The sequence below is a fragment of the Physeter macrocephalus genome, unplaced genomic scaffold (genome assembly GCF_002837175.3).
Source record: "Physeter macrocephalus isolate SW-GA unplaced genomic scaffold, ASM283717v5 random_252, whole genome shotgun sequence".
NCBI classification, from domain to species: Eukaryota; Metazoa; Chordata; class Mammalia; order Artiodactyla; family Physeteridae; genus Physeter; species Physeter macrocephalus.
Window position 1 is genome coordinate 1 of NW_021145538.1, and position 10,176 is coordinate 10,176.

Genomic DNA, 10,176 nt, shown 5'->3' on the forward strand with positions numbered 1-10,176 from the left:
AAGACTGGAAGCTGAGGGCTCCAGGCCCAGGCATCAGAGTGGACCATGGCTCCCAGCCCCTGGGGCTGTGTGTATGGCCTCCTGCTGCTGTTGCTGCTTCTGTCCCTGGGGGCTGGCTCTGCCCTAGGCCGGGACCTTCCCAGGCCACTTGAGGACTTGGAACCACACTTGATCCCAGGAGCCCACCCCAAGGGCCCTGTTGGCACAGAGCCCCAGGCCTTTGACTTCTTCTGGGAGAAGCCCAGAGACGAGAGCCCCTGGAACTCCAATGTCCCCCAGGTCCCTGCTGAGGAGGTGCCTGAGAGGCCCACAGACTCCCTTGGCCCAGCCCTGCATGGACCTAAAGCAGCCCATGGGGTGCAGAGAGAAGGACTCCCAGTAACTGATGACCTCCAGGTGGCTCGAGGGCCAGTTTTTCAGGGCTGGACAGGACCTCCTGAATCACAGGAGTCTATGGAGCAAGAAGCACCAGCCCCCTATCCAGTGGGCACCCCCCATCTCACTTTCATCCTCACAACTCCCAGACTCCAACTCGGGCTAGCCACGGTTCCTCCCACCCCAGGGCAGCCTGGGAGCCAAGTGGGACAGCGACTACCTAGAGAGGAGGGTCTTGTGGCCAAAGCCAAGATCGGGGTCTCAGAGACATCCCCCTGGGACCACAGGGGCCCTCCCCACACTCTTGCAGCACACCCAGGCACTATCATGAGGCCAGGGCTGAAAGAACAGGGTGGGAGTGAGAAGGACTTCCAGGAGGCAGCTCAAGGCCCCCTCTTCGCTCGGCAGGATCCAGCAGCCCCTGATGTTGGCGCAGTATCACCAGCTGAGGCGGCATCCTCTCAGGAGCCTGGGTCCCAGCCAGACCTGGCATTGGCCAGAAGCCTTGCTCCTGCTGAGGAGCTGCCCATGGAGCTCCCCAAGAAGGCTGGAGGTGGGGAGACCTGGGAAGTCAGTATTCCAAGTCCCTCACCCAAAGAGACTGACCTCCCTGATGTTAGGGGCTCATCAGGACCCCAGCCCTCAGGTCCCCCAGCCTCAGAGACTCCTAATGGGCAGCCCAAGCCAGGTGGGTATCAAAGTGAGGGTGCTGAGCAGGGCTGGGACGGGCAGTGTTCCAGGGCAGCTGGATGCCCCAGTTTCTGTGTGACCCCTGGTCCCTCTGGGTCCTGCTTCCCTTATTCCGGCAAGTGAGGGTGATTGTGCCTCCCTCCTGGGGGATTAGATTTTGGGGAATGCTGGAGGGTCAGGCAAAGCAATGACTGCTTTTGTTATTTCAGAGACAGCAGCAATGAATGGAGCAGACCCCATCTCCCCCCAGCGGGTGAGAGGAGCAGTGGAGGCCCCAGGTACCCCCAAGTCCCTCATCCCCGGCCCTTCGGACCCTGGCCCAACTACAAACGGAACAGAGAGCCCTGTGGGAGCCCTGCAGCCAGGTGAGGGCATGGCTCAGGGGTTGGGGAGATCGGGTACTCTAATACCTAAGGACTTGCGTGAGGTATATATGCGAGGGGTGGGGAGTGAATGGGGACAAACACCTCCTTAAAGGAAATGGCCAACAACTTCACACAACTTAGGATAACAAACTACCACTCACTGGGTACTCTGGGAGAAGTCATTTGCACTTTGGGGGCTAGTAAATTCTTAAATATAAATTCTTAAGTATACATAAGTATATTCAGTGCAGTGATTCTCCAACTCCCACAGTTCACCAAAGGAGCTTTTACAAAATTCCAGTGCCCGGGCCCCAGCACAAGGAATTCTGACTGAGTTGATCTCCAGGTGATTCTAATATGCAGTCTCCGTTGAGAGCTGCTGGAATGTTAATAAAAATGATAGGTCACATCCATTTAACACTTATTGGGTGTTGGGGACTGTGCTAAACATTTAATCCTCACCACAACCCAGTGAGGAGGGGTGCTGTTACCATCCCCATTTTACAGATGTGCTTAGAAAAGTTAAGTAACTTGCTCACCGCACCGGAGGATGATGGAAAATCAAAAGTACTTTTCAAAGGGCTATTTTAATATTGTTATTGTTGCAGATGAAGGCGAGGAGTGGCCGGGGCGCCCCCAAAGCCATCCCCCAGCTCCCCCTGTCCAGGCCCCCTCGACGTCACGCCGGGGCCTCATTCGGGTCACCACGCAGCGTGCCCTGGGCCAGCCACCCCCGCCGGAGCCCTCCGCCAGCTCCGTGGCATCAGTCCCGGCCTCCAGCCCCCCGGCCAACGCCACCTCACCCCCGCTGCGCTGGGGTCCCCTGCGGCGGGTGCTGAGCTTTTCCTGGGAGCTGCACGTCTACGGGGTCGGGGTGCTCTTCCTGCTGCCTGCGTTGTTGGCACTGGCCTCGCTGGCAGCCGCCCCTGCGGGGCCCCGGTTGGCACTGGTGGCGGCGGTGCTGGTGCTGGTGGGGTCTGGGCTGCGGTCCGCCTACATGCTCACCGACCCCTATGGCTCGCAGGCACGACTGGGTTTACGCGCCGGCCTGGTGCTCTACAATCTGCCCTTTCCCTTGCTACTCACCGCGCTGGCGGCCCTGACCCTGCTCGGCCTGGGCGCGGGGTTGCCACAGCAGCTGCAGAACCCGCTCCTCCTGGGAGCGCTGGCGTTGGCGCACGGCTTGGGGCTGCTCGCCACAGACCTGCTGTCGGCGAGGCCTGCTCTCAACCTCCTGGCTCAGGGCTTATCGTGCGCCTGGGGCGCGTCCGTGGCTCTGGGCACGCTCTGCCTGTGCCGTCGCCGCCTGCTGGACGGGCCGAGGGGCTGGGATGCCAGCCCGGGCCCGAGGCTGCTAGCCGTGGCGGGCGCGCTGGGGCTGCTGGCCAGTGGCTTGCAGCTGGCGGCCGCGCTCTGGCTGTATCCGGGCCCCGGCCGGGTGGGCCACTTCTCGTGGGCCTGGTGGGGCGTCCACTTCTGGCTGCGCCTGCTGGAGCTGACGTGGGCGCTCACCCTGGCGCTGGCCGCTCTGGCCGCCGCGCGGCCCAGGCCGCCCACAGAGCACGCCTGCTGGGCTAAGCTGCTGCGCCTGGCATGCCCTACGCCCTCCGGCAAGAGCGAGGTGCCCGAGAGGCCCAACAACTGCTACGCGGGGCCCAGCGGCGTCGGCGCAGGTACCCTGGACATTAGCAAGAGCCTCATCCGCAACCCGGCGGAGGGTGGGCCTCCGGTCACGCCCAGTTCAGGCGCCTGGGGTTCGGCTGCGTCGCTGGGCCGCGGTCCCCTGGGTGGCCCAGGACTGTCCCGCAGCAGCATGGGGCCGGCGCCATCGATGAGCGAGCTGGACCTGCGGCCGCCATCACCCATCAACCTGAGCCGCAGCATCGACGCCGCGCTCTTCCGAGAGCACTTGGTGCGAGACAGCATCTTCCGGCGCTGCGGCCTCCGTGGCCTGGCCTCCCCGCCGCCCGGGGGCGCGCTGCGGCCGCGCCGGGGCAGCCACCCCGACGCCGAGCTAGACGGCGCAGGTTCTTCGCTCCTCCGCGGCCGCAGCCGGTCGCTCAGCGACGTGCGCGTGCGCGGCCCGGTCCCACCACATGTACTGGACGAGCTTGACGGGGCAGCTTCCGGCGGCTCCGTGGACAGCTTCTCACGGGGCTCCCTCAAGATCAGCTGGAACCCCTGGCGCCACGGGCTGTCGTCGATGGACAGTCTGCCCCTGGAGGAGCTGCCCAGCACTGTGCAGCTACTGTCTGCCCCAGCTCCTGCCCCGGGTCCCGCCCGGCCCGGGGAGCCCCAGAATGGGATCCAGCCTCGCTGCAAGTCCGGGGACTCCCGCAGCGCCTCCAGTGACACCATCGAGCTCTGAGGGGGTCCAGAAACTCAGGACCAGGGCCCCGCCCTCGATGGCCGTACCGCGGCATGACCTTCTGGGATGCTGAGCATTTGGAAAAACATTCCGGGAGTATTCCTGGGCCCCAACTGATTGCAGCCTCCGGAGACAGCCCGACACGAACCCACACCCACCCCCAGATTTTTGTTTTTTAAAATATCTCTATTTTTCAGCGGGTATTTTGCACAGAGGCCATGACTTATGCGGAATACAGGGTGGACATGCACGTTATTTGGGAATGGGGAACAGGGTCCAGGTGCCCTAACATCCCATCCAGACTCTCCAGTGTGAAGATGAGGCTCGACTGTCCAGACTGTCCTCTTTGTGCCAAAGAAATAAACCCTTAGGACTTGGCTCAAGCCTCCCTCCGGCCATGCCAGGATCCTGTTTAGAGGAGATGCCCACCCCCAGTGATTCCAAGTCCTGTGTTTACTGCGGAGGGGAGGACTTCCAAAGGAAAGGGCCCTCAACCCTTGGAGGCTCTAGAAATAATGGCTATCAATATTTCATGGAACATCTATCTGCTGTACACTGTCTTCAGCTTTTCACATCCATCACCTTAATTCTCACATTAAGCCTGAGTGGGAAGCATTATCATGCCCATTTTATAGACGAGAAGAGTGAAGTTCAGAGATGAAAGTCATTTGTCAGGGCCCTTTGGCAAATGATAGCTGGTACTGAACTGAGAAAGTTCCACTCCTGAGCCTGGTTCCTCCATCTCCCTTCTCTTAACACTCACTACTTCAGGGCCGACCCTCTCCTTTGTCCTCCTTCTACTGCTCCTCCATCAGGATAGCCCTCAGTTTCCCAGGGTTTTAGGAGACTTCCCCAGGGGTGGAGGAGCTCTCAGTAGCTTAGGCCAACCCATGGTGGGTGGGGGCAGGTAGTAACACAAGCTTCTCCATTTTCCAAGACCTTTCTTTATTTCCTGAGATGAATAAATAAATCAGTGGCTGAGGGGCAAGGGGGTGAGGACAGAACAGGAGCCGACAGCATGCAGCTGGCAGGAGGGGGTTGTGAAGGGACACCCCCCAGCCATCCTGGGCAGGGGCCAAAGCTCACTAGCAGCCACAACGAGGAGACACTTCTTAAAAAAATTCACAACACGGTGAAGCCTGACCAGTGCCCCTAGGCCAAGATCTCATGGCACCCACCTATAGGGCTACTTTTTCACCCAAGGGCCTCACCTGCCCAGGCCCAGGTGTCTGGGCTGCTCCATAAGGTGGGTAGAGGGTGCTTACCACACTCTCAAAAATAAAGCAAGTGCCTCAAGTGTCCAGGTGGGAGAGTCCCGACCTTGGGGGCAGCCTGGGCAGGAGGAGATGCTGCAGGGGTGGCAGCGATTATCTGCCCTTGATGAAGCCCTCCAGCACACGGTCACTGCGCTCTGACAACCAGTAGCCGGTCATGGCTGCCACAGCCCCAATGAAGATGGCGGTGAAGACCAAGTCACCCTTGGCGGCCAGCGTGGCCAGGGCACAGATGATGACACCGAAGAACATCTGCTGCAGCACCACCAGCTCGTCCTCTGTCATCTCTGAGAAGAAGCCTGCTGACTCTGGGCAAGAGAAGCGCCCGTCACTCATCCCCTGTTCCTGGAGCCTCCCACACACCTGATCATCGCTGCCACACGCCTGCCTGGCACGCCAGCATACAGTATCATTTACTGCTGAGAACAACTCCAAGACGGGCATTTATTATCCCTGTCTTACTAGATGGGAAACTGAGGCGCAGAGAGGTGAAGAGGTTTGCCCAAGGCCACGCGGGAGAGTTGGGTCAGAGCATGTGTACTAGCCCCGCTCCAGAGCCAGAGTGCCTGGATGTGACGCCCAGCTCTGCCACCTGCTTGCCATGGGGCCCTGGACAAGTTTTTTCATCTCTCTGCGTCCCTGCTAACACTATGCAAGATGGGGATGAGAATAATAGCTACAGCACTGGATTTGTTTTAGGGGTGAAATAAGTTAATACATGCAATATGCCCGGAACAGCGTGTGACACACAGGAGCTGTGGAAGTGGTGACTATAGTCATCACTGTGATTGTCCTTTGTCTCATCACCCCCACGGCCTACAACAGCCCTCAGGCGGGGCAAGGGCAGATGAAGAAAGAGGCTCGGGGGGCAGAGAATGATCTGACGCCAAGTCCGATTTCCTTTCTACCCTGGGAGGTGTGAGGCCACCAAAAGCCACCCTGGGGGTCAGAGGTGGGGTTCGGGTCCCAGTGCAGCCTCATGAGGGCTGGGTGGCAGTGCAGGTGGGCCAGGGCCTGCAGCTGCCTGAAGGAGGGGTTTGCCTGCCCTCCCCCTGGATGAGGACCTCCCCTCCCCAGGTTTCTGGGGCCGAGCTGGGGCTCACCTGGGATCTGCTCCTTCACACAGATGCCCTCAATCTGTTTGTAGCCCTCAGCACAGACACAGCAGTAACTGCCCTCGGTGTTCTCGCATTGCTCGTTCTCTCCTGGACACACCGCCATCTCACACTCGTCCACGTCTTGACGGAGGCCAAGGAGAGGTCAGAGCCCTAACCGCCAGGGTCCCACAGGCAGCACCCGACTCTGGTCTCACTCACATCCTGACACCCGCTCTGTGCCGACCCAGGCAACATTCCACCCTTCCTTCCCATGCCCCGTCCACATTTCGGCCCCTGTCAATTCGTGGTGGACGAGGAGCTCCCAGGTGGCAGGACACTCACCGAGACACTTGGAGCCCACCTGCTGGTAGCCAGGGCTACACTTCTTACAGCGGCCAGGCCCCGCCCCCATGCAGCCCAGGCAGGCCTTGGCACAGTCTGGAGAAGGGAGAGGACAGACAAGGGTGCGAGCTGCCCGTAGGCCTGGGGGAAGCCCTGCTCCAGAAGAGGCCTAGGCCCGGGGGGTGGGGGTGGGGGGTGGGGGCGGTGCCAGCACCTGGGAACGCGGCAGTTTTTGGGGAAAGGCGTGGAGCAGTTCCTCTGACCCGCCCCACACCCCTCCCCCGCAGGAGCGGACACTCACCTCGGCACTCATAGGAGCCCTCCGTGTTCACGCAGAACTGGTCGGCTCCACAGCTGGCTCGCTCTGTGCCACACTCATCAATGTCTGCAAAGAGGCCGGCAGGGTGGGGATTTCGATCCCTATTTCACTAACAGGGAAGCTGAGGCCAGGGTTGTTGGGAATGGACTTGCCCAGGCTTAAACAGTGGCTGAGACTGCAGGCTGTCCACCAACACAGATGCAGAGGTGCAGCTGGACTCAGGGCTGTCCAGCTAGAGACTGTGTTTTTCAATCTGCCTTGCAGCTAAGAGTGGCCTTGTGATTCAGTTCTGGCCAACATGTTGTAAACAGAAGTGATGTGCCCCACTTTTCACTTGGCCTTAATACAACAGACTTGGATCCTCCGTGCACTTTCTTCTCTTTCGCACTTCCTGAATACCAGGTCATGATACATAGAGGTGCCCGTGATCCAGCCTCAACACCCAAGGGGATGACTGTCCAGTAAGACAGAATGAATCTAGGTCTTTAATGACTATGACAAGCAGAGCTTTTCTGCCAGTCTGGACCACTGGCTTCCAGGCTGTGATATGAGATGAAAATAAACCTCTAAATTCATTAAGCCACAGTCTTTGGGGATCTTTCTGTTACAGCAGTTTAGCGTTTACCCTCGTCTCGAACACAGGCTTCCTGACCCCAAGTTCAGTATGCTCATTCCCCGGGTTAACCCTTCTTCAATTTTCGAGGCTTGACCCAAGTGACACCTCCTCCAAGAAGGCTTCCCTGATTCCCCACTACCACTGAATTGGAAGAGAGACATTTCTCACTGTACAACGATCAGTCTACACTGTAAGCGCCTGGTTACTTTTCTGCCTTCCCAAGCAGGTTGATATCTCTATGAAGATGGGGACTGGACTGGTCTAGCCCAGAGATGTGTGTGTTGATGGGGGACCAAGCCCAAGACCTTGCCCGCCCCTCCAGACCTAGGGCAGGGTCCCACTCACCTACACACTTGAGGTGATGCAGGGCCCAGCCCTTCTTGCACTGTAAACAATTTGATTCCTCAGGTCCTGAGCAACGGGCACAGGGGCCAAAACAAGCTGGGTGGAATGGGGGAAGTATGAGGGTGGGCAGGCAGGTACCCCACACGCCCCTGCCCAAAGCCACGCCTCTTGGCTACCTACCCGAACATACCAGATGGCTGGCATTGCGCTCCGCCTCAAAGTAGCCGAGGCCACACTGGCCACAGGCCTCACCCCCATAGCCGGCTTGGCAGTCACAGTGCCCGCTGCCCCCTCGAGTTCCTTCCCCTTCACACTGCCCATAGCCACCGCAGGGCCGCTCCGCACCCCCAGGGCAGGCTGTGGGCAGACACCAAACCGGGTGGGATCATAAATACAACCTTGTACATAGAGAATATTTTCCCCGTATTAGTAAGCATTTTTGGAGAGGAAACAATTCTAACGACATCATAATATTTTGTCATGCAACTGTATGAAATTTACTTAACCAACACCTCATTGTGGAACAGTTAGGTTATTTACAAATCTTTTCTTTTATAAAAACTGAATTGACCATCTTTGTTGCTAACTCTTTATATCTGCAGCTTTGAGAGAGATTTTTCTAAAAGACGCTGGTAGTTAAGTTCAGCTCCTGCCTCAGGACTGTGTGTAGAAAAAGGTGGTGACAACAGGGCCTTCAGCAGCACCTGCCCGTCCCTAGGAAGGTCACCTTAAGTCCAGACATGGGAAATGCCTGGTGAGGGGGGACATTTCTTAAATACATGACAGAAACCACGGCCGCATCTGACTCAGTCTAACCCCATATCCTTTTTCAGAGCCGTTCCCCATGGATTTGTTCATCTCACCAGCCCTGTGAGGCAGGCGAGAACAGAGGTCCAGAGAAGTGATATGAGCAGCCTAAGCTCACAAAGCCAACCAGGGGCCGAGCCAGGACTGGATCCCTGGCCCCAGCAGTCCCCTTCCATTCCCCAAGAGGAACTTGAAAAACTCACGAAGGCAGGAGGGCCCAAAGGTTCCTGAGGGGCAGCAGAGCTTCAGGGAATCTGAGCAGAGCCACTGGAAGAGGTCTGGGGCTTCCTGCTGCCTGAGGCGGAGGGATGGTGAGGGGGCTGAGACAGTGTCAGAGGTGCTGCCGTCTCCCGCAACCTCCCACAGGATCTGTGATACAGCCCATCTTGGGCGTAAGACGCATTAGGCTGCCCTTTCCCCGTCCAACAGAGGGGCAGTCTGCAGCTCAGAGTGAGAGCTTGGGCCCCCCAGCAAGTCCTCAGCACACCTGGGCTTGGAGGAAGGAGCTGAATGAGGTCACAGCCCCTAGCTCGCCACCCTCTGCTTTACCAGCCGGCCCTGCCTGAGCCACTCCCAGGAAGGCCCCCGCTACTCACTTGTGAAACCACCAGCTCTCCACCAGCTCCTCACTCAGCTCCAGCAGGCGGTGGCACTCGAAGTCCGACTTGCTGCACACGCCCTCGAGCACTTCTACCAGGCGGGTCTCACTGACCAGACAAGGATGGGTGGTAGGAACACACTCCAGCCCACCCACCACCCTCTTTACAATCTCCCCCCTCCCCACCTCATGCCAGATAATGTCAAAGGCCAGAGGCCACAATGGAAGGGGTATTGGTTTGGGGAGACCTGGGTTCCAATCTAGTGGTGTGACCTTGGGCAAGTAACTTAACCTCTCCTGAACGAGTTTTCTCATCTGTAAAATGGGGACAATGGCTCTCCTGTAGGTTGGCTGGAAGATAGCTCAGTCCCTGCATCTGTACAACAGAATATAATACCCTTGCTGGGTAGACGTGGTTAAAAATGTATCATATAACAAGTGTTAGCAAGGATGTGGAGAAACTGGAACCCTCCTACACTGCAGGTGGGAATTAAAAACGGTGCAGCCACTGTACAAAACAGTTTGGCAGTTCCTCCATAAATTAAACATGGAATCACCACATGACTCAGTAATTCCACTCCTGGATACATACCCAAGAAAATTCAAAACAGGTGTTCAAACTTGTACACAAATGTTTATAGCAAATACTATACACAGTAGCCAAATGGTAGAAACAACCCAAATGTCCATCAACTGATAAACGGACAAACAAATGTGATCTATTCATACAATGGAATATTACTAAGCCTTAAAAAGGAATGAAGTACTGATATTTGTTACAAGACGGACGAACCTTGAAAACATTACGCTAAGTGAAAGAAGCCGGACATAAAAGGCCATATTGGGCTTCCCTGGTGGCACAGTGGTTGAGAGTCCGCCTGCCGATGCAGGGGACACGGGTTTGTGCCCCGGTCCGGGTGGATCCCACATGCCGCGGAGCGGCTGGGCCCGTGAGCCATGGCCGCTGAGCCTGCGCGTCC

General features: G+C 57.8%; 2 protein-coding genes across 5 annotated transcripts in view; one reads left to right on the top strand and one right to left on the bottom strand.

Annotated features, from left to right (window-relative positions):
• Positions 1-12: 12 nt before the first annotated feature.
• On the top strand, positions 13-4,632 carry PRRT3 (proline rich transmembrane protein 3). Of its 2 annotated transcripts, XM_028484843.2 has the most exons (4): positions 13-279; positions 784-1,063; positions 1,275-1,430; positions 2,039-4,632. In XM_028484843.2, the coding sequence occupies exons 1-4, from the start codon at positions 46-48 to the stop codon at positions 3,796-3,798; spliced, it is 2,430 nt and encodes an 809-aa protein (XP_028340644.1). In that variant the 5' UTR covers positions 13-45; the 3' UTR covers positions 3,799-4,632. The 2 variants fall into 2 exon arrangements, with proteins under 2 accessions (XP_028340644.1, XP_023979747.1); XM_024123979.3 differs by having other exon boundaries at positions 13-1,063.
• A 90-nt stretch (positions 4,633-4,722) lies between these two features.
• CRELD1 (cysteine rich with EGF like domains 1) overlaps positions 4,723-10,176 on the bottom strand; it is an 8,327-nt gene continuing 2,873 nt past the window's right edge. For all 3 annotated transcript variants that reach the window (XM_007113729.4, XM_028484852.1, XM_024123980.1), the window contains 8 exons: positions 9,195-9,305; positions 8,802-8,893; positions 7,972-8,148; positions 7,792-7,887; positions 6,813-6,896; positions 6,512-6,607; positions 6,176-6,310; positions 4,723-5,380 (listed from right to left, as the gene is read on the bottom strand). In XM_007113729.4, coding sequence (XP_007113791.2) covers positions 5,166-5,380; positions 6,176-6,310; positions 6,512-6,607; positions 6,813-6,896; positions 7,792-7,887; positions 7,972-8,148; positions 8,802-8,893; positions 9,195-9,305 — 1,006 coding nt within the window. In that variant the 3' untranslated portion in view covers positions 4,723-5,165. The remainder of the gene's footprint in view (positions 5,381-6,175; positions 6,311-6,511; positions 6,608-6,812; positions 6,897-7,791; positions 7,888-7,971; positions 8,149-8,801; positions 8,894-9,194; positions 9,306-10,176) is intronic.

Excerpts from the sequence above, each read along its gene's own strand:
- PRRT3 (XM_024123979.3), top strand. The coding sequence starts at position 46 with ATGGCTCCCAGCCCCTGGGGCTGTGTGTATGGCCTCCTGCTGCTGTTG. Across the intron at positions 1,064-1,274 it reads TAATGGGCAGCCCAAGCCAG|AGACAGCAGCAATGAATGGA; the intron begins GTGGGTATCAAA and ends TTGTTATTTCAG. Across the intron at positions 1,431-2,038 it reads TGTGGGAGCCCTGCAGCCAG|ATGAAGGCGAGGAGTGGCCG; the intron begins GTGAGGGCATGG and ends TTATTGTTGCAG.